This window comes from Alternaria novae-zelandiae (genome assembly GCF_023758075.1).
Source record: "Alternaria novae-zelandiae strain BMP 2774 chromosome Unknown scaffold_18, whole genome shotgun sequence".
Lineage (NCBI taxonomy): Eukaryota > Fungi > Ascomycota > Dothideomycetes > Pleosporales > Pleosporaceae > Alternaria > Alternaria novae-zelandiae.
In genome coordinates this window covers 422,163-445,287 of record NW_026056978.1, presented here as the reverse complement: position 1 = coordinate 445,287, position 23,125 = coordinate 422,163, and the positions used below count along the sequence as shown (strand labels likewise).

The following is a 23,125-nucleotide window of genomic DNA, read 5'->3' as shown; positions in this document are numbered from 1 at the left end:
AACGTTTACCAGCTATTTTAAAACCTTGTAGATAATAGTTCGTTGTACAAGCCAGGCGAACAAGCCAACAATTCTTTTCTACCTGTATTCACTCCCGCAATCGCCCATGACCTTGAACACTTCCTCCCTCCTGCTCTTCTCCAGCACATCTTCAATACTCCGCTGATCTTCTTCATCAAGCTTCCATCCATACGTCTTCAGATTCTCCTCCGTATGCTCACTAACACCCATGCGTGCGCCAATGATGACTGCCCCCACGTATGGAAAGTCGAGAACCCATCTTGTCGCGACGTTCGAGATGGAGACGTTGTGCTTGGTCGCGATAGCCTTCAAAGTCTGCAGTAATGTCTGGAACAGATCCCAATCACCCCATGTCTGGATCATCTCGAAGTACTTCCGCTGCGATGGTGTCGTGTCAGGACCAAACAGCTGTGGTTCAGGTTTACCGAGCCATTTCTCAGCCAGAAAGCCTCCACAAAGAGTGCCATACGTGAGGAGTTTGACATTGTGTTGTGCGCAAACCTCGCCCATCCCTAACCGTGGGCGTGCATCGATGAGGGAAAATTGGACCTGGTTGGTGACGACATCGATGTTATTCTCAATGACTTCTTGGAGACGCGCTGTGTCGAAGTTGCAAAGGCCCAGATGTCGAACTCGTTCGTCTTGCTGCAACAGTTGCAGCGCTTCGATATACTGATAGTCATTGTAATCTTGCCAATGGAACTGTAGGAGATCGACCTTGCTGGCGCTCATGCGCTGGCACCGCTCTGTGACGTTGGCGCGGATGACTTCGGGGGTTACAGTAATCTTGTGGAATACGCAGTACTTCGTGGCACCGAAAACGGCCTCAGGGTCAGCTAGCCAGGCTCTCAGTCGTCCAAATATAACCTCAGCATCGCCGTAATGGTCAGCCATGTCAAATGCTGTGAAGCCACCTGTAATGTATTCTGCAAATTGCTTGAACATCTGTGTTTGTGACGCAGTACCCCACGATGGACTAGACAGCTGCCAGAGGCCCGCGAACAGTTTTGGCAGCTCAATACCCTTAACTCTGAAAGTCTCGATAGAGGTTGATGTCTTCCGTCCAGTAATTTGACTTTGGCAAGGACCGTATTGGTGGGCTAGTGTTGGTACACCACTCTCGCGGCCAAGCATAGTCGCCAGAACTGCAGTGCTTCGTTCGAAAGGGAAGTCGTGCGCAGCGTCAAACAATACTTGGTGACACCACACCAATGATTCGAAGAGCGAGTCCATCGCCGGCCTCTCCTCTTCGTTAAGGTCTCTACTGCCATTATCGGACAATGATCGCTTTTGTATCGCAGTTAAGGCCTGCACGGTATCACCGTCAACAGATGCTAAACTGTGGTTGAGTTCTGTCGAATGAGGTACGATCTGTCTGTTGACAAAGCAGACGGACTCGACTACGATCTTCTTGAGTATTGGAAAGCTGTCGAGAACCAATCCGCATCCTATGGCGCAACGCAGGCGCTGCTGGGCCCATGTGAAGTTCGAGGTTGAGACAACCCCATCGGTCGTCGATTGGAACAGCTGATCGACGGGCTGATTGGCGGTTTTCTTGAGATAGATCCGCGTCTGTTCTTCTAGGATGCTTGTAACTGATGGCTCCGTTGTCAAGATGACTCTGATTACGCTTCGAAGTGCGTCCGCCGGTAAATTTGCTATGATGGTGTCGGTCATCATATTGACGTGCGCCGTCTTGGCCTTCGACCGTGGTATTTGCGTCATGTTGCTAGTTGCGTAGTATATAGATGTGCGTTGAGTTGGTGTTGACTAGAACTACCTAGGTATTGAGGAAAAGTCCATGCGATGATATGGTGCATGGATGCATAAGGTCATGAGGGCACGTACCATGTCGCCGGCGACTCAATCTACATTAGAACACCGGCGATCTGCATGAACGATAGAAGTGGACCGAAGTCGCAGCATGTTGCTGAGTCCGGTTCGAGAAAGCCGTGCGGGGTTAACGGTCCCGAGATGTCCGTATCGCTGCAAGAGCTTCGTAAGTCGGCATCGAGCTTTCCCTTGAATGCCGTGGAGGGAAAATGATGGGAGCAGGTGTCGTGTCAGAAAGGACCTCGGGAAGGCTTCCAAAGCGGTTAGCGTGTGAAGATAGCGATAAGACACCTGGATGCCTTACTCTTTCCAACAACACTCTACTCAAATATGACTCTTGTGTCCGTTCCAGTCCGGACCGATCTCAATGTCTGATAAACATATCCAAGATGACAGAGGTTGATGACGCGCCTGGTCGCCAACCCCCGAAAGCCGTGTGAGTCCGCTCCGGGTCGACTGCAGTTGCGCGACTGATCTGTCCGAAGACCACACGCTTGCCTGCAATGTCGCAAAGTCAAGATGAAGTGCCACAAGACGGCGCAAGATACGCGGTGTGTCAGGTGTACGCGCAAGTCGTTACAGTGTGACTTTCTTGGTCACCGGCGCGGTCGAAAGCATGGCTTCAAGTTCGTCATCCCTGCTTTTTCCATCAGGCAAAGTGACTGATGTGTTTTGTAGATTGCAGAAACCAGGCTCAAGAAGTCAGCAGGATGCTGCGACACCATCATTGGTTGGTGAAGCTCAACATGTTGATCATGATGTTGTTGCAGTGGGTGATGCGAATCCGTCGACATATACACATGGCGCTCAAAGGTCCGCTTCTAGACTGTGTTCTCGACCCCAGTCAATGCAACGTTCAAGCCAGGATTTCTGGACGGAGAACAGAGGCTTCTGGCTTTCTGATATTCTCAACCGACAGATCACAAGAGGAGACTTCTCCTTACAGAATGTGCTAAGTACTGAACACGGACATGCCTCAGAGGAATGCACGCAGGGCACCTCCGATGATGATCCGATAAACAGAGGTGTGGTTAACCTTCATTTTGCTACCGATTTGTTTGAAGGATTCATGAAGCACCTCAACCCCTTCATCAGTCAATTGGATCCTACGCTACATACCTTCCAGTACGTCCGGGGGATGTCGTCGTTCCTATTTACCGCCATTCTGGCGGCAGCGGCAAAGCTTTTACATCCTGCGCTACGCAAAAATTTGCTTTCTCATGCTGAAGAGCTTTTCCTGGAGAGCTTCCGCAGTGGTGCAAAATCTGTTGAAACGGTTCAGGCCATACTAATTCTGACATATTGGAAGGAGCCTCGCGATAACCGTGCATGGTTAAATGTAGGCCTCGCTATCAGAATGGCTATCGAGCTTGGATGGCATCATCTTGGGAGTGATGGAATGAGACCCCCGGAGAATATGACTGATCGTCAAGCGATGCAATTTAGGAACATAGAAAGAACCTGGTTGGTGCTCTTTGTCTACGATCGAAGGTAGGGGTAGGATGATTTCGAGCTTATCACAGGATACTGACATGTGTGCAGCATCAGTATGCAGACCGGTAAACCTTGGATGGTTGAGAGGAGCAACTATTTCGAATCAGCGAGCAATTGGTACCTACATCCTCTTGAAATGGCCAATGACCGGCTACTTTGCGCATTTGTATCCCTCCGCCTCATTACTTCCACCCACTTCGAGATGATGACGACAAAATATGCTCAACAGCAAAGAAATGACACGTCGCGCTACCGATCCACGCTACGTATGGCTGATGCAGAAATTGTGAATTGGCAAAAGAGGTGGACTGGGAAAGTATCTGAGCGAGGAGAGGACTGTCATGTAAGTAAGATCCATGCACGAACTGATGCGAGAAGTGTACTGACTTCGCCCACCATTCCTTAGTCATTTCTGATTCCGTTCTATGGCAGCTACGCGCGGCTACTCCTATACACTTCCTCACTACGCGCATCCATCAAACTGAAGGATATTGTGACTTCTGTCGATACAGAAGCTATTTGGAACAGCTACTCAAGCGCGCTTGACATGCTTAAACTCGTTTCTGAAACTTCGGCATCTCAACTATTGTACTTTGCTCAGGACAGTGTGCATGTCATGATCGCCTATGCCGCAGTATTCCTCATCAAGGTATTTAATAACTCACCTCTAGAAAGCCAACTACTTACATCGGATATAGCTGTTACTTTCAGCACCATCATATATTCGGTCCGAGATGGAAGTGCCAGCGCTGGATAGCATTCGCAATGCTGCGACGGTATTCGAGAAACTTCAAGCGCCAACCAGCACAAGCTGCGCATTGCAAGCAGCGTTTTTGCGCAATGTTTCCACTCAGCACGAAGCAATGCAGGCGCGTCATACATCTTCGCTTTCGCACGTAGCGGCCGCGTCCGCCGCGGCCGTAGACCCTGCCAGCCACCAACCTGCGTCCGCCGATGCGCAGACGATGCAGAGACCTGATATCACCCCAGCGTACAATGATCAGACCGCCTTTGATTCTGCATCGGAAGATGCGTCAACCTTGAACATTGACTTTGTAGACGACGAAGCCTGGGCATACTTGTTCGCCAACGCTGGGTTTAACATTGGCCAGGGCGCATTCTTGTCACAAACCTGAACGCCGCTGATAACGTCACATGATCAATAATTCGCGATAATACTGTATACTCGAACTCGGTTTATTGTAGCATATTTAAAGAACCATCTTTCCCTCTACCTTAATATCGCTCGCCGAGAATCCGACAAGGAAGTTATACTCGCCATGTACAAAATCCCAGCCTTTCTTCTGCTCGGACCAGATCCTCAAATCATCCATAAGCACCTCCAGAAGAACATCTGTGCTCTGATCTGCCTCGAGGTGAACTTTGGCAAATGCTTTGAGCAGCTTGGGAGGCTCACGCGCTGCCTCCGGATACGACACGTAAAGCTGAACCACTTCCGATGCAGAGACGGTTCCAGTGTTTGTCAAAATTGTGGAACAAATGAGGCGTTCAGAGCCAAATGTGGCAGTAGAGTTTGCGAGGTGCACGGCGAGATCGCCCAGTTCAAACGTCGAGTATGTAAGACCATGGCCAAATGAAAACAGCGGATCGACTTTGTGCTCGTCGTACCACCTGTATCCAACGTTCAGCCCTTCTTCATAGGGTACGATCAGGTCTGACGTGATCTTGATAGCATCATCCAGTGTCTTGGGGAACGTCACCGGCAACTTGCCGCTTGGACTGACATCACCGAACAGCAGTCTTTCAAGCGCCAGACCAATCTGCTGGCCTCCATACCAGGACTGCATCACCGCATCGACCTCATCGATCCAGGGCATGATAATGGCCGAGTTGGTGTTGAGGATTACCACTGTCTTCTTCGACCGTTTGGCGATCCGAGAGATGACTGCGTCCTGGTCGCCGGGGAGAGAAAGGCCAATGTTGCTATCAACACCTTCGGAATGCCTATCGGACGCGAAGACAATGCTGATATCAGCTTTTTCTGCAAGTGAGATTGCTTCTTTGCCCCTTGCTTCGTTGCCTACATCGACTCCCAGTGTGACCCCGTATGCGCCAGTGGATAGCGAGTAGCCCATGGAATAGTTCAGAGCCAAGGAAACCTCATCTCCGGCTGTCAAGTTCGCAATACCTTGAACGGTGTTTCCAAAGTTCGCTTTCGACATGTTGGCGATGACTTGTCCGTTGATGTGAAGTATGGCGTCTCCTTGACCGGTTAGGGAGAAATGGTACATCCCGCTTGTGTTAGCTTTGAAAGTGCCTTCATAGACGCAGGAAAACACCTGGGGCCAAGATACCCAGAGCTCTTTGGGGAATGAGGCTGAGGTGATGTTAGGTACAAAGTCGGTTTGGTTGATAGGTCCAGAGAAGTCTGTAGTCGTGTAGTATGTGACATTCAGACCACCGTCGACGAACATGCTAGAGGGCACCTTTGGAAATTGCCCGGTGCCAGGATAGGCCTCAGCATAAGTGACTGTCATGTTGCCTTCTTTGCCAGCTCGAAGCTTCAATGCGTCGAAAGGCGACTGCACTACCATTGTCGTGTCGATCACGAAGCCTCCGTGGTTCTCCGTGACCTGGCTTTGGTTGGTCCCGTCAACACCGTATACGGCAACATGCTTGTACTTCTGTGGCGAGAGAGGTAGCGTATTGTCGTCGTTCTTGAGAAGAACGGATCCGTCCTCTGCCATCTTTTGAGCCAGATCAAGGTGGGATTGTGTTCTTGCCATCGACTCTGCATCTCCAGTGACTGGATTGTCGACCATTCCAAGCTTGAACATATATCGCCACGTTCTTGTAACCATGTCGTCGATGCGCGATGCTGGTATGGTCCCATTTTCGACAGCCTCAACCAAAAGGTCTCCGTAGTAGGCTGGGAATCCGTATGAATCCTCGAGAGAACCTCCAGGCATGCTGATATCTAGACCGTCCATAACCGCACTGACAGTACTTCTTGTGGAGAAATACCAATCAGCGACGACGAAACCTTGAAACCCCCACTCTTGTCTCAACGTAGTATTCAGAAGCCAGTCGTTTTCGCAAGCGAAGAAGCCGTTCAGCTTATTGTAAGAACACATGATAGAAGCAGCATCTGCCTCTTTAACAGATGCCTTGAAAGCAGGTAGGTAAAGCTCGTGCAGAACCCGCTCGTCGATGTGGACGTCAACGGTATCCCAATCAGGACCCACTCCGAATCTGTTAGTGTCTTGATTGTACCCAGCAAGATGCTTGGGACAAGCTAGAGCTCCTTGACTCTGGACGCCCAAGACACCCGCCACGGCCATTCGGGAGGTCAGCCATGGATCTTCTGAGAAGGTCTCGGCTGCGCGGGCCCATAGTGGCGACCGGAGGATGTTGATAGTCGGTGAGAGAACGACATTGCGGCCCTTTGCCATATGCTCCTGGGCTAATGCTTGGCCATAAGCATACTCGAGAGTAGTATTCCACGAAGCTGCGGCGGCGATTGGGGCCGGGAAGGCGGTGACGTTGTTCAAGTTGTTTCCAACCCCAGCTGGGCCATCTCCCATGCAAATTGAGGGTACCCCGAGAGTCTCATTGCCAGAGATGTGTCCTATGCAAGGGTTGACTCCAGTTCCGTTGTCATCGAGCTCGGTATCGCCTTGTACCATAGCATATTTCTGGGTGTTGTTCAACTGGTCGAGGAAAAGTTGCAATCGCTGTTCGTTTGGCAGTGTTGGGTCTAGCCATGGCCGATTCGCCAGGGTCTGTGATGATGCATGTACCTGCGTCAGGGCGTATAGCAGGCCTGTCCAGACCGTGATGGAGACATACATCTCGTGGTGAAACAATCGTCCTTCGATTGAATGTGGCAGACTGGAAGATAGCCAGAGTTAATGATTAAGTAGACAAGGTACCTACGTGTGCCCTAGGTACTAGTGGGTTTTGCGGAGATATTGGTATGATTACTCCGCACTCCGCAGTTTGTTCCTGGGATATGGTAGCAGGCCGATAGAGAAGCCGAGATACCGGTATCGTGAAGGTCAGTCTGGATGAATGCCGATGCTGATAAAGTCGACCAGTAACATTTTGAAGCACTACTCTATCTCTAGAAATGATCAGATTATCTGAGCCGGCCTCTTGTTATCGCCTAATGGCTCGTGTAGTGGGCCTGACATTAGCGTAGCTGGTAAGACGCCGGCGGTCGAAATTGAATGCCGGTGACCTCCTGCCCGAAGACGTGGTACTGATTCAGCTCATCTGACATGCGGCAGCAGATGTCTCCCATAAGTCTCTTTTACTTAGGTACCAGCATTTCATCACTTCGTATCGTATGTTGATCATGTTTGTTGGAAGTTTCGCCATACGAGCTCGCGCCGTGTTCGATGTCGGCCGGCACAGCTCGGTGGTATCGGTACCTAGGTAGGTTCGCGGACGGTGTCATTTCGCAAGGAGATCGTGAGCTAATCGATCGAGGGCTGATGGACCTGTCGCATGTCTGATTATAGGACGCAGGTGATGGACATAGCCAGAACGCGTAGCATAGCTGAGCGCAAAAGTGGGAGGCATTGCGGACGCCGGGAAGCTGGCGCTGGGGGGAGCGCACGTGGAGCCGGAGGTCACGTGCTAGCGGCCGGCCATTAAGCACGCCGATGTCCGACGCTAGCGCTCATGCGCCTCGAGGCATCCGCGACCCTGGGATTGTGTCGCCGTTCCAACCTCAGCGCTGCCACTCTCTCGCTGATTGAGGACCAGAGGAACTTATCACGACCCTCTATTTCTCATGTTCAATCCTTCCATGTTGCTTCTCCATCGGCGTCCACTGCGAACTTCAGGTCGCATCACACGCTCTCGCTGAGATTCACAGTGCTTTCTTTATCATCACGCGCGCAGCTGTCTTGAAGAGTGTCTTCATAGGGCACTGGATTGTTTGCGCAAGATGGTCAACGCCGATGTATTGACGTGTTCGCCATTCAAACATACCTCTATTCTCATCACACTCGACTATCGCCCCCATTCGGTACATTCAAATACTGCAATACTATGTGAACCCACCGCTGTTCGTAACTTCCAACACTTCCAACTTCACGCATCTCCAGACCATCGAACGCAGCCTCAACACTACACATATACATATAAATGGAAGACCAGGCTTATATACATTCTTATCCTTTCCTTCATCCTCTCGCTTCCTCTCTGTTGCTATATCTCTTAGGTGTCTCAAATCAGAGCCATCACATCTGCCAGCTCATCCTGACACCAGCTGCTACCCCCTGCTTTCTACTTCATACATTTACCTTGCTCACTGATGGCTGATGGCCCTCCCGTAGGTCAACCCTGGCTCGCCAACGTCGGTAACAACCCCAACATCAACCGCGAACCACCACCTCCTCCCTATAACGCCGGTCCTGCACCTCCAGCTCACCATCCCGGCGCAGCCGCAGGTGGCGCTCAAGTCGTCGTAGAACAGCAACACGCCCCCGTCTACGGCCCTCCCCTCGGCATTGGCATTGGCGGACCAGCATACGGCATCCCTCCACCATTCGGTGGTGTCGGTATAGGTGCGTTTCCACCCGTCTTCCCACCTGTCGGCGCCATGGACCCCTTTATGATGGGCGGCATGATGGGCGGATACATGGGGCCTGCTGGCGGTCCACTTGCTCCTATCCGTGCGGGCAACTTTCTTCCAGGCGCTCATCACGGTATAGGCTTTGGATTGCACGCGGGCGGTGTACCTTTCCCGCCGCCTCCCCCAGGCGCTATCGCCGGCGTCGTGCCTCCTTTCGCTCCTGCAGCGCCGTTGTGGGCGGGGGGTGGTCTCGCTTTCGGTAATGTACCTGCTATGGGTGGAGTTGTTGGTGGAGTCATGCCTGGTATGATGCCTGGTATGGTGGCTCCTGGTATGGCAGGTGCCCAACACTTCCGTCCCGCGCCCATGTTCCACGACGGCAACCACGGACACCCAAATCAGCCTGCGCAGCAAGATGTCGGTCAGATCGCTGGCGGCATCCCCCCGGGAGTCATGCTCGTCGAGTCGGCTGAACACACCATCTTCTACCGCATCACAGGCAATCTCTGCCCTTGGCTTTCTCCTGGCTCGCAACTGCCTCTGGAACCGCTCGCTGCGGCTAGTACTACCGGTCTCAACCGCCTCATCCAGATTTGCAACGATGGTACTCCTGAAGATGAGTTGGAGCATTGCGCGGTCACGGAGTGTATCGAGTTGGGTAACGGTTTGTGGGAGAAGGGTCAAACGTTCAAGTATAACGATGCTGTTTCTAGGGTTTTGACCATGAAGGATGCTGGTTGGGACAATACGAGGAACAGGGGGAACGGTAACAGCCTTCATCTTTGGGGCCACCGTCTCTAGACGCTGGCTGGATGTTTTGTATTGTGTCGAAGTCGTCTTCTGGACTCGGCGGTTCTTAGCATTTCTCACTGCTGGTACGGATTACGTCTTATGATGGCCTGGGTTTTCTGCATGCATAGTAGGCGCTGGGTCTATTTCTTGTTACTGGATGATGTTGATGATACTGCATCACTTTAGCTATCTTCAACGACGAATGAGTAAATGGTGTATGAAGATGTTCATGAATTTTGATGCATCAATTCGAGCCGCTCTCTAATTTCATAATGCATAAACGCATGCCAGCTATCCCGACTGCGGTGCCTGATTCGTTTGCTTCTTCTTACCGCCACCCAGCTTCCTCCACAGCTTGTTTATCCAGCGTTCCTTGACCATCTTCAGGACCACATACGCCAGGAACCGATAAACGATAGCGCAAATCCCCAGAGCCATGAGATTCATCTCCGGGTTCTTGTTCAGTTTGTACAAGTCCAGCACCTGCTCTCCGGTTTGGATAGGGCACTGCCCATTCACCTTCTGCCAGTCGTCACATGTAAACTCCAGGCCACGTAACGTGTACGGCGCCATGTTACCAACAGCCCACTTCACAGGCGAAAGATGATTCCACGCTTGCAGGAAGTCTGGAACGTCGAGAGACAACACACCACCCATGACCTGTGCGACACTGAGGAAAACCGACATACAGTTCACTGAGAAGCCAGTATGGGTGAAGAGCGTGTTGAAAGCGATACCGAGACTCTCGCCGCAGCTGGTGATGCAGAAGGCGTTGAAGGTGATGATGAAGTACGTTTGCGCATTGCGTTCCAGGCCCACGGCAAAAACGGCGAGGACGGAGAAGACGAGGCAGCTTATGATTTCGAAGGGCGTGGTGATGGAGATGTAGGTCAGGAAGAAGGCTTCGACGCCGTATATACGGTCGTCGTAGTCGCGGTAGAAGACGTCTCTCTCGATTGGGTAGACGGCGATGTTGTTAAGCACTGACTGAGGTTAGCATGGTAAGAGGATATGGGAAGGAAGGCTACATACTGCCGACGAAGTAGAGCGGGGCGATCTCGACAAGGAACCCCATCCTGTTTTGCACGTATTCGTAGTCGGTCTTCAACGGTGCGAAGTAGAGCGCAAGCACGATACCCAATCCGACAACTTGCATGACGCGCGCGATCAGAATGTCTGGCTGCCGGAACATGTTCTTCTTCGCACGCCGAATCAGAATGGAATATGCTGCGGCGAAAGACGATGGTTCTCGTGCCATACTTCCCAACTCAGCCGGCGTAGTTATTGACCCAGTTCGAGCGACAGGGTAGACATCAGCGTTCCACGACTCGACCAACTTGCGTACCTTCTTCCGACTGGCGGCCTCACGTCTCTCATGCTGAAGGTCAACAGTGATCAAATCGAGAGCGAAATCCGCTGGGTTGACGTGACGAGGACATTCGTAGCCCAAGTTGGCGAAATGGCCTAACATGTTGTCGGCAGGGCCGGCATAGATGGGATGTCCACCGCGGGCCAGGAGCAGGATGTTACCGAAATGTGCGAAGAGGTCGCTGCGAGGTTGATGGATTGTAACGATGAGTGTACGACCTTCTTGGGCTAGACCGCGAAGTACGTCCACGATTGACAGTGCTGTGAACGCATCCAATCCCGACAAAGGCTCGTCAAGCAACAGCACTCTAGGTTCTGTGAGTACCTGCACAGCGATTGTCACTCGGCGCTTCTCGCCACCACTGATGCCTTTGACAAGATCGTTGCCTATGAGGTTGTCTGCGCAGTCTTTGAGACCCATCTTCAGCAAGATCTCCTCGGCTTTCTGGATCTTCTGTTCTTTCGACATCCACTTCGGAAGTCGTAAACCAGCTGCATAACGAAGCGTCTCGCGCACTGTCAGCGACGCCAGCAGTGCGTCGTCATCCTGGGTGACGAAAGAACAGATAGAGTGGACGACCTCTTTGGCTGGGATGAGGCCATTATAGCTCATGGTGCCATACCGTTTGTACCGCGTTGATGTGTCGTCTTTGAGTCTCATCGCCATGCTGTTTAGCAGAGATGTCTTCCCAGAGCCCGAAGGTCCCATGATGACGTTCAGCGACCCCGGGAAGAAGTCGGCGGTAAGAGGCTTGATGATGTTCTTGGTCCAGCGCTTCCGTAACGATCGTTTCTCCACATCCATTCCATAGCCCTCTAAGCGGATATCGATCGTCCTGACGTTGTCTGCCACACGCTCGCTCATCTTTTCTTTGCCAGCAGAGGCATCCATGTTGGACGGTCTGGCACGAGCCATAGCGATCTCGGCGTTCCAGAACTTGAGCAGGACTCCTGCTCCCACATAGAAGGCGATGGCAAATCCAAGTAGAGCCAGTATGGGTCTCCAAACCCAGTTGTTCGGAAAGCCAAGAGAGTCCATAATGAACTCTCCGTCGTACTCTTTGCACGCTGGATTTGAACGTCCGCCCTCGTATGGGCAGTCGTAGAAAGAGCCGGAGAACTCGTTGGCGCATAATGCTCCAAAGGCGTAGAAGACATAGGCTGTCCACTTCGTCCAGCGTACGTAGATGGGAATCGTGTTTGACTGGATAAAGTAACCGCAAGCCATAGACTGTAAGGTATAGGCTAGATTAGCCACCAAACTCGCTCCAGCGAAGTGTCTTGAGCACGCGACACAGGTCATAGCGAAGCATACGGCGATGTACTGGTGTAACAGTATGATACCGAAGAACGTGAGGAACTGGCCTCCGTCCGCACGGAATCCGCAGAAGAAGTAGTAGATCAGCGAGAAGATGAGAGGCACTGGTACATCCTCGAGCAGAATTCTGGCTAGTCGTCTAGAGATGAGAAAGGCTGGTATGCTGACGATACCTTGTCGTGCCTCTTCGTCGAAAAGTTGGATGTCGGTCGTAAGTCGATATGTCTCGTAGAGCAAGATTAGATAGCCCTGCAGCGCCGCTGCATTGTACAATGCTCCTTGTCGGGATCGTATACCAGATAGTGAGCCATCTAGCTGCAAAAAGATCCATCCTGTAATGACTGCCATGCCGATGGCTTCGACAAGACTTCCAAACAGGCCTAGAATCAACGAAGTTAGCGTACGCTCAATCTATAGAGCTCATATCGAACGTCTTACCCATAGGGTCACGAATTGTCACAGTCCATGTTCGTGCGGTCAGTACGTGAGTCTGCTGCATGAGCGACGTTTTACTGGCACGTTGCTTCTTCCGCTGATCGTGCGTCATCGTAGTGGCCGGAGCTGGTGGTTCGGACTTCTCTTGAGCGCTACTACTGCAATGAGTCCGCCATGCTTCTATTACGCGACCAACTCGATCCTGTGCCGCCATTTCTGCTTCCACGCTCCGATTGTCGATACTGACGACGTCAATGAGATACTCCGCTGGATTTGTAAATGGTGGCATTTCGTGACCAAGCTTAGCAAAGTACGGAAGGCATTCTTTTGCGCTGCCAGCATACGCAGGACTGCCCCGTGATAGGAGGATGACATTGTCGAAAAGATCCCAGATCTCGGAACGGGGTTGATGGATGGTGACGATGATGGTTCGTCCGTTTCGAGCAAGAGTCTGGAGGGTTTTCACCACCTGGTGGGCGCTTGTTGAGTCTAATCCAGTGGTCGGCTCATCCAGCCACAAAAGCGAGGGATTTGATAAGAGCTGGACGCCAATACTCGTCCTCCTCTTCTCTCCGCCACTGCAGCCCTTGTGCGCGTTGTTACCGATCCTGGTGTCTGCAGCTTCTTTCAAGCTCAGCTCCAAGATGACTTCTTCAACCAGCTGCTTCCTCTCTTTTGCGTCAACAGAAGAGGGTAGTCGCAGTTGGGCAGCATACGTCAGAGTCTCTCGGACAGTCAACGTCGGCAGAAGGATATCTTGCTGTATAACATATGCGCTCCTGATACCGGATACATCTTCGCTACCGTTGAATAGGGTCCTTCCGGAAGTGGCAAGTCGGTTTCCTACGGCCAAACGCCCACTCATGGAGTTGAGTAACGATGTCTTTCCGCTTCCGCTTCCACCTATTATGGCTGTGAGGCTTCCACTTGGCATGTCCGCCGAAATGTCGTCAAGTATAGTCTTGACATGGTTGGTCTCTGGTGACGCCTTCTTCTTCGAGAAGGCGCGAGCAAGTGCCGTTGGCGATTCATCGACTGAAACTGTGAGATGTTCCAATCGCACAGAAACCGGGTCAACTGCGCGCAATGAGATGCCGTGGTTGTCGCTGAGATCGGTAGTTGTGGAGTCTCCGCGGAGTGCTGTGGGAGGTGTTGCAGGCGCCGCTTCTTCTTTGGGGCCGGGCGGAGCGCCAGCTGACGCCGAGGGTCGCCCTTCCTCGTTTCCCTGCATAGGCCCTGGCTCCATCGTCTCTAGTGACTCCATACCTGGGGTTTGGTTAAAAGTTCATGATAATGCAGGCGCAAAGGATGAAGCGCGCAGCGCGCATGGATTTCTTCAGTCGCCGCTCACATGTCACGACGGAGATTCTTTGGCGCGATACGACGTTGTTCAAACACGCCCGCCTCGCTTGCCAGCCGACCTGCATGCAGGGGCTTGGCCGGACTCTTCTCCTACAGGTCTCATTCTTACTTTTCTATAGTTCGCAGCTCCTTCTTTTTCACTTGCAAAATCATTTCGATGGCTTGCAATATGTTGTTAGCAACTCACATCGCGAAGAAATGGTGTTGTTCGACGAGCCTGGCTACGGCTGACAGCATGGAGGAGGGTTCAACCTCGCAGAACTGTTCAGACCGGGGGCGGGCAAAACCCCAGCTCGGAAGAGCAGCGTTCCAGCCAACTTGCCAATCTTGGGTAGCGGAATCCTGCGCGAGATGCATCTTTATGCAAATGGAATTTGAGCAAGCAAAATAAACGACGCTGCCAATCAAACCTCGAACATGCAGTAGAAAGAGTACAAATATAGACGTCCGAGGCGATTGCTCAGGGTTTGTGTTGGTCAGGCCTCCTCTCTGTTCTACAGTTCGTTGCATTGCGTGGTGCTGGCTCCTCGGGGGACCTTTCGATAGTGCTCGTCTGCTTCGGAGGGCCCGATGATGCCAACCACCCCGCATTAGAAGATATTGAGGATGCAGGTGATCTAAAACGCGGACGGCCTTGAACATGTGGAACCCCGTATGAGATATAGAGCCAGGGCCAAAAGAGTGATTACCGAGCAAAACCCGATTCAGTGTGAACGATAGACTTCTATGATATACGCGTGAGACGCTGAGAGCCACTGTTCACTTACCGACGGTACGTACCTCGATACGTACCACGCCTTACGCGAGACTCTTCACACGATAAAGATTCGGGACGGCCTCCCTACCTGAGCGAGGGGCTCGCTCTTACGGCCCGATTGCGTGTGAACTCCACATCGCTTCCGAAATCTCATATCTAGCTTTCGGCGACGGGTGGGCCAGCAACAAAGTTTGCGGAATCAGTAGCGGCAGCGGGAGGATTGTTCGATCTCCAGAAAGAATGGTATCCACCTGGATAAAGAAAGCAGAAAAGCCTCGGGAGTCTGCAATTGACAGCTGCCCCCTGTGTCTTGCGTCGGAACACCCTTTTGTATTTCGCTCGATGCGGCATCCTATTGGGTGGGGCCAACTTTCCGAGTTGCATTCCAAGGAAGTTCCACCAACCCATTATTCACATCGATCTTGAAGGCCTGATTTGCGGACGGTAAATAAATCCGCTGTCGTTTCCAAGTTTGCAATGCGTGGAGATGCGCGAACGGACCGGCTAGTCCCAGATCTTGTTGTCTTGATGAAATGCAGGTGCGAAGACAGCGGGAGATGTACCATCCTGCCTCTCTAATGTGCACTAAGACTAAGAGCCTAATATTACGCTGTAGAAGACGTTACAGTACATGTCTATAAGCTTATTAATTACTAGTCTACTAATCTAATCTCTTTTATTATTTTTAAACTTTAAATAAAATATATTTTACTTATATTTTAAACTTTTTTTAGCTTTAGCTTTTAATATTAATAAAAAAGTTATTATTACTAGTAGTAGTAGTTTAAGTAAGAACTTTTTTATAAAGTTATTTAAAAGTATTATATTTACTTTATATAAAAAATTTAATATTAGTACTAAAGCTTATATTACTATAAATAAAATTAGCTACTACTATAAAGTAAAGAGTTACTTATAAATATACTTTTTTAAAGTAATTATAAGTAGTTTTAAAAAGTATAGTAAAGTTAGTAAACTTTTACTTAATATAAAAGTTATTAATAAAATAAGTAGTATATATTAAGTAACTAAAGTATACTTATAATATTAAGCTTACTTATTAAAAAATAAAAGTAAAAGTAGTTACTATTTTATATATAAATAAAAATAAGTAAAAAAATTAATATATAAGTATAAAGATTTTATATTTTTATTTTTTTTAAGTATTAGTAGTATATAACTATAATAGTATACTTTAGTTATTAAGTTAAAATTTTTTTAAATTCCTATAGTTAAGATACTAAAGCTAAGGCTTACTCGGACACGTGATAAGACTAAGACTACGGCTTCCAATGCCGAATATCTACATACCGTAGGATCACTAATGATGTCTTGAGCTTCATGGGTGCGTCTTGAAGATGTTTCGCTTTTTGGACAGCCACAATATTGTCAAATGTCGAATCCGTATAGGCAGCGCGTTGGGCAGAAATACTTGAATCCTGAAGTTTTGGCGCGCCGGACGTTGCTTCCAAGCCTGTCACTGTCACTCCGCCACCTCCATTCCACAATTATTGTCAGCCTTCACTTACGACGCCGTCGCTTGTCGCAACGGTTTTGCGGCTCATATGATCGCCAGTAGGCACATATCACGCCCTTAGCCATTAACCAGCTTTTGCATAGTGGATATCTTACACCCATCACCACCTGGGCACCCTGCCGCTTTCCGATCGTCGACAACAAGCTGCATCCTAGTGAATGCCCTACTTTCTATCTGACACTCGCCGTGGGCGGCCTTGATGGCCGAAAGCCACGCGATGCTGTGGAATGCTGACACAACCTCGCTCTTCGTGTCAGCTGCAGGTCCGTTGAAGGACGTCAGCCAACAAGGCTGCATATGACCCTATCCGGACATCTAGTTCGCATGGACAAGCAATCACGTTATCCTACGCCGACTAGACTGGGAATATTGATGGCTTGCGTCAACCGCCACGCGCGTCCTGCCTCGTGGACTGGGTCCAGCTAGCTGCGCTGACATCGGTGTGAGATTATTCGCGAATAACGGTGTAGGGTTCGACGTCCACATCCCACGAAGCCAGTGATGCACCCCGAAATCTGGCATTTTCACCGGCATTATCAGGATGAAGGACGTTCCATGCAGGTTGCATATGCAGGCACCATCGTACGAGTAGTGGTTCATGGCTTTTGTGTTGCATCGCGAGTCGCGCATGTATCCCTCAGGGTCGGACTTATATCCATGTTCAGACGACAGATATATGCGAAGTACGTACCCAGATCCGGTATGTACCGGTAAGATGAATACAGTACATCACCAAGTGAGTAAGTGGAAAGTAGATCGGTGGGTGGCCTCGGAAATAATCAGAGGCCTATTTACGACTCAGATGCGAACGGTCTGATGGCTCTAGACTCTGGAGTCAATGGATAGCTGCTGTAACCCTATTGTTGTCCCCGGGCTTATCGCTGGGGTCTCTGGGATCATGTGGGTGTAGGGGACATCGGGTCAGGCTGGAATAGATGACGGAAGGTGTCAGGAACTGCCCTCTCGACGTTCGCCTTGCGTGTGTGACTACGTATACCCTCAATCTGTGACGTTGAGTAACCCACGCGGTTGGGTGTCAGGCCATGTGCGCAACGTCGCGCAAGATTTCACGACATCGGTCCTACACTGAACCATGGAAAGAAATCGGCATCGTCTCAGGACCATGCTCTCTGCTCCTCTCGTCCATCCATTGAGACCTAGTGCCAGGTACCGACGGCGCGTTCCCTCGAATCAGGCTATATATTCAGACCCTTCCACCGGGCCTTTCGGATTATATTCCCCAACTCTGCCTAAGAAGCGTGGGGGGTTGCATTCCAGATCGTCAAGGTCAGAAGGACCGATGGCGTGCCGTGGCTTTCCTGCTTTGTCGCTGTTGAATCCGCATAGCTGGTATCAACGTTCGTCATTGCGCCGCTGGGGAAAGTGTACCGGTCCCATCGGATGCGGGTTTGGGCCGGACGAACGTAACCGTAACCGCCCTCCCAAGCCGCGAAACAGAGATGTGCGACAACACCCCACGCATGCCGTTTTTTGAACCTGGTACCCTGGGCCGATCTGCCTAACGGCTTGTGTCGCTTTACAGTGGGCTCCGGCAGTGCGATGAAGGATTACTCTTCTTATTGTGGATGCTTACTTTACTCGCTTCTGAAAAGATATTGATGATCATCGCCCGGTTATATGCACATGGACTTTCTGAGTTGCGGCTGCATGCTGCGCGCTCGAGTCATGAATCCCATAGCGACGCCAGGCGACGAGTTCGTTCCAACGAGGTCGCGGAGGAAGCTCGCCAAAGCGTTTGATTGCTGGTAAGCGGATTGGAGGAAGAACGTGCCCGCAGGAATCTAGATGCTGTGGCACGGTTGGTGCTTACGGTTACCGTGTGCACCAGCGCCGCACTATAGCTCCTCACCTTATCACCGAGGCAGATCGTGATCGCCCATTAAGCCATGCGTTCCCTGCGACGTTGCGATGAGAGCTCTGTGGGCGGAGTGGATACCAGCGTGCATTTCTGTGCCGTGAAGCTACCTGCATATATACGTGTCGTCATCGTACTGAGAAATAAGGGAATGCCGGCCTGCTATCGGACCTATTTCAACAAGTGCTGCAATGCCATGTGTACGAGCATGCCTCGCCCATGCAGGGTTGAGTGCATCGCGATCTGACATGCACCGCCCAAAGCCAAACGCCGCCCGGCTGAACACACGGGCTGTGTGCGAGACAAAACATTGCCAAGAACAAAACTGTGCCCCATGAAAAATCCAATCCGAAGTAAATGCGAAGACATGCAGTGCCGTTTTCCCATACCAATAACACAATACCGTCGGGAGCACACCCAGCCAATGCAACCTAATCTTAAGGCCGTAGTGCGTCGTTGCCGGTCCGAGCCTTGTAAACCGCCCTCCGACGACCCACCAGATATCATGACTCCTTTTTGCGCCCGTAGAAACACCGATTGAATAAGGAACCCTAAATGCCAAGTCTGAACCTCAAAGGTCGTGTTGTACCTCCACATGCCGACGCTGTGGCATCGCCATGAGAGCCGTGCGCAAGGACCCGAGTCCCACGCCGACCAAGCCAACAAGCGACGTGATAACGACTGTCCTATGGTGATGAGCCGAAATTGGTGAGTGAAGATCCCATGCGGAACGTTCACAATCCGAGTGTTGGCAAAGAAAAACTCTTTCGTGCGTCCTGCAGGGCTCACGTAGCGAGAAAGTCCCAGCCCCGGAGTTTTATCAGCCTCTCCCAATCCCAGCTCTCCTTTTGCACCTCTGGGTCGGGGGATGACATCAGCTCCCAAACCTGGTCGACGACTTCTTTCGCGAAGCCGATGTTGCCTAGGCCTGTGCAGGCAATGAGGCCGTTGAACGCCCGGTTGATCTCCACACGCTGCTCTTCCTCGAATGCCGCGCACCCGATCAAGAACAGGGGAAGTAGAACGTTACTTTGGACCCACCCTTCCGCTGGCAGTTCGTTGATGTATCGGATGCCGTCGTCGACGGCGCTCTTGATGAATGGGTGTGGCTTCGAGTCTTTCGTTGTGCGGTAGAGATAGACCCAGGTTGCCTGGCGATAGAGCATCGAGATGGTGTAGCGTGGAGATCCGGGTGGATGGGGGCATACCCATCCGCGAAGGCCGGCGTCGATGGCATGGGCGGCGAGTAATGCCTCGTAGTCCATGACAGGCTCCTCTTTGTCGTCAATGCGACTGCGTATTTTTCGTCGCAGGTTGCTGATCTTGGATATGAAGCCGAAGAGTCCGTCAGAAACACCGATCAATCCCGCGGTCTCCGGGCTGATCTTGAAAGGGAGGTTGAAGTCGTCCATCATGGGAACCTCGGTGCCGTCAAGGGAGGTGATCTGACTGGCGATCCAGTGGTAGTAGAAGAATTCGTCGAACAGGGTCTGGAACTCGGGGTTGGAAGACTTCTGTGTCATGGCGATCTGTTTTGCTGCTATCATGTGCATCCGGTATTCGCCGGAAGTGTTACCATCGCAGATGGAATGCAGAAGATGCAGTAATATCTGAGCAACGTTAGAGTCCTCGTAGACCATTACACCACCTTCACCAGCTTTTTGCCGTTCAATGTCATGCTTGAGAAGCTGCAAAGCCTTGCCCCGGTGAAAGACCTGCCTGTCCTCGTACTCCTGTAATGGAGTGACCGAGTACATGTGAGAGGCCGACAGGCACAGCACGGAGTGCATCAGGCCTTCGTGTTGAAGTGCCATGGGCAATAGGATCTTGGTGAAGGGGTTCGACGACTTGTCTCCGTGTAACGTTAGGACAGCACTTGCTCTGCTGGAGAAATGTTGCAAAAGCTGACGGTCAAGATCATTCTCGACACCTTCCATGAGAGGCGGGAGGTCGAACTTGACATCCGAACTTCGCTTCCGAGCTGTTGGACGGTTAGCTTGGCCCACTACCAAAAAGCAAACACGCAATCAAAGACTACATACCTTCTGCAGCCCGTTCCTTTCCACTCTTCCAGATTTCGACGGGCTTGTAGCCTTCGCAATGGATGTTGTTCTTCTGACACGACAAGCCTGGACAGCATTAGTACCTATTTCATGACCACGATGCTAGGGCACAATTACAGAATGGCTTGGTCTCGTCGCACTTCTTCTTCCTTTTCCGACATGTCGTGCACCCCGTCTTCGATCGAGCTTTTGCTTGCTTAGCAAGAGTGGTAGGTGAGCGAGGAGGGTGTATCCTGGGTCGGCCGCGGGCGCGGCGTATCCGTACAGGTTCGGTTGGGGAGATGGGTGTGTCTTCCGGAGACGCCTCTTCCTTGACATCGGCCAACTGAAGTTCCGTCTCTTCCACCTTGGGTACTACTTCGAGGGAACCCGTTCGTACATCTGATCGCTCCTCTGATTGTGATTCCGACGGGCTAAATATGTTCGAATCGAAGTTGGGAGTGGTAAACGGGGAGTCGCTAGCGGACGACATGGAGGGCTGGGGCGATGAGCTTGTGCTCAAGCGGTTGCGAGCGCCTGGCGGCGAAGGGCCGAAGGAAACGGTCGAGATCATTCGAGCCAGAGTTGGGAAGGTTGTTGGACTACTGGTGGGAAGAAGCGCGCATTGGATGTCCAGTCCGTTCTGCGCGCGAGTGGTAACACGAAAGAGTGATGTTCCTCTAGATGCGTCGGAGCCGAGCACGATTCAAAGCAACGAGTGGCAACCAGGGGGTGTCTTGTGCTTCTGCCGTTCAATGCTAAGCAGAATAGTACAAGTACTAGAACGACGCGGCAGCTGTTCCAACGAGAGTAGAGCAGAGTGTCGCAGAGGGGTCCAAGCGGTCCGCTCCTGATGCCTCGAGCGATCGCACGGTAGGTTGCGTGAGAGCGGGGGAATGCGTCTTTAGCGAGTCGTGGGCGTCCGCGGAACGTCCAATAGGATCTGGGTGGAACTAACGGCAAAACTGCGTCGTTCCGAGATGAACGGCTGAGCTGAACACAGACCCGGTGCGAGAGCAGGGGTGGGCGAAAGCCAGTTATGTTGGAATTGGAACGGGGTAAGCGGTCGATGTCGATGTCGTACACCCAGGGGGGTTGTGAGTAGCGTGGGCGTGCGGAGAAGCGACAGAAAGTGTGTGAGAGGAGATCTGCTTGAACGAGTGGGATTTGTCGCTAGGTATTAAAGTGCAGCCTGGATAGCTTCGAACCGGGTTGCGCAGCAAGGTAAAGGCGAGAGGATATAGTGTGTTCAAGTAGCGTCGCAGCGACGACACCAATTCGCCTCTAATGATGGTAATGGAGGATAATCCTAGAACGAGTCCACTGGTCCCGCTGTAACCATCGCCCTGGGCCGCCGTCGACTTAAAACAGTGAGTAGGCCGACGCTCGATTTGAAGCACCGGGCAGGCGAAGGACAGTGTTGACGACAACCCAAGACGTAGCGAGGGCTGCAGTTGGCTTCGTGAACAGTCGCCGGTGTGAGCGCTAAGTCGTCTGGAGGCTGTAAACCTCGTGGAGCATTGAAACGTGATGTTCCTAGTGTATGTATCGAATGGTGCATGAATCGCTTTCGAGCGGCTTCATATCTTGGTTCGCAGGCCTAGCCACTCCTCAGATCTCGTTGGCTGCACCGTCTTCAGCTCAAGGCGGACAATTCAGGATCAACAGCAGGTCTTGTGCAAACGCCGTAGGACACCTTTCCCGGCGATGCACTACTTTGATCGCTCAATCGCTGACAATCAGATTCGGTTCGCCATGTATTTGAATTGTTCCATGTGCTATCCACCATCACCACACAAACGCCATCATTTCACGGCCGCGCACGCAAATGGCTAGTCGGTACGCGATACTTGAGGCGCCCCTAGCCGATAATCAGCCCCACGCTAGGATGCCCAGCCCATCGTGCTACATCTCCGCGATGTCTGGTGTGTGTGACCTGACGACACTACTTCTCCACCTTTGCGATCCGGTCGAATCGGACCTTGTCATCTGGTTATAGAGAGTTATTGAGCGCAGCCGGCAAGACGATCTTAACATGCTGACATCCCGACCAGGCCGCATCGAGTGTTTCCAGCATCAAGCCACACCTGGCACGTCAGGGATTGCGAGGCCTGAAGATCATCACAATTATGACAGCAGCGTCTGGTAGGTCCAGCGATTAACGGCCGGCCAAAGTTTGTTTGAGATGTCATAAGCTCGCATACGCCCTCCCCGCAATTGGTAAGCCTATCAGCAGGTCGCGATCTGAGCACTGCAATATTTTGTGGTTGGGTTGGGCGTTTTTTTCGCGAGCAGTATAGATATCGATTTCAGAGCAAGGGCTTCCGCTTCTTGAACTTGGTGCTTTCGAAACCGTGGTGTCGCGCGGTGGGCTTCCCTGCGTGCTGAGGATCTGGTTACTTTGCGGCCGGAGCGGGACGACGGGCACAAAGGCACGCTCCCAAAGCTGGCTCCAGGCGGGTTTCCGCAGTACCCTGACTTCGGTCCCAGCCGAAAGCTTTGACGGACTCGAGTGCAGAGCCCGATAACAAGCCGCCTCTCCTTGCGTGAAGGGATGAACAGGCATGCTCTCATAAACCAAGGCTTTTGCAGTCTTGAATCGCGTCGGAATGTGATTTGGGCAGCATGCTACGGCGTTCTTCGACAACCGCTTGCAAGTGCTTAGACCCACCACCGGCAGATGACCGTGAATCAAGTTGTCGAAGCTCCTCATTTAGCATGATTCGATGAAAAGTATCATGTCTC

At 51.6% G+C, this 23,125-nt stretch overlaps 5 protein-coding genes across 5 annotated transcripts; 1 reads left to right on the top strand and 4 right to left on the bottom strand.

The window, feature by feature from the left end:
* Nucleotides 1-78: 78 nt before the first annotated feature.
* J4E88_008239 (uncharacterized protein) lies at nt 79-1,746 on the bottom strand (the record flags this gene model as incomplete). The annotated part of the gene is made up of 1 exon (XM_049401850.1): nt 79-1,746. The coding sequence occupies one exon, from the start codon at nt 1,744-1,746 to the stop codon at nt 79-81; it is 1,668 nt and encodes a 555-aa protein (XP_049252388.1).
* Nucleotides 1,747-4,559: 2,813 nt separating this feature from the next.
* Nucleotides 4,560-7,160, bottom strand: J4E88_008238 (uncharacterized protein; the record flags this gene model as incomplete). Its single annotated transcript, XM_049401849.1, has 1 exon — nt 4,560-7,160. The coding sequence occupies one exon, from the start codon at nt 7,158-7,160 to the stop codon at nt 4,560-4,562; it is 2,601 nt and encodes an 866-aa protein (XP_049252387.1).
* A 1,472-nt stretch (nt 7,161-8,632) lies between these two features.
* On the top strand, nt 8,633-9,694 carry J4E88_008237 (uncharacterized protein; the record flags this gene model as incomplete). The annotated part of the gene is made up of 1 exon (XM_049401848.1): nt 8,633-9,694. The coding sequence occupies one exon, from the start codon at nt 8,633-8,635 to the stop codon at nt 9,692-9,694; it is 1,062 nt and encodes a 353-aa protein (XP_049252386.1).
* A 282-nt stretch (nt 9,695-9,976) lies between these two features.
* J4E88_008236 (uncharacterized protein) lies at nt 9,977-14,070 on the bottom strand (the record flags this gene model as incomplete). Its single annotated transcript, XM_049401847.1, has 3 exons — nt 9,977-10,668; nt 10,718-12,751; nt 12,810-14,070. 3 exons carry the CDS (start codon nt 14,068-14,070, stop codon nt 9,977-9,979), a joined length of 3,987 nt encoding a protein of 1,328 aa, XP_049252385.1.
* A 5,053-nt stretch (nt 14,071-19,123) lies between these two features.
* On the bottom strand, nt 19,124-20,873 carry J4E88_008235 (uncharacterized protein; the record flags this gene model as incomplete). The annotated part of the gene is made up of 3 exons (XM_049401846.1): nt 19,124-20,319; nt 20,381-20,467; nt 20,519-20,873. The coding sequence occupies 3 exons, from the start codon at nt 20,871-20,873 to the stop codon at nt 19,124-19,126; spliced, it is 1,638 nt and encodes a 545-aa protein (XP_049252384.1).
* Nucleotides 20,874-23,125: the final 2,252 nt, after the last annotated feature.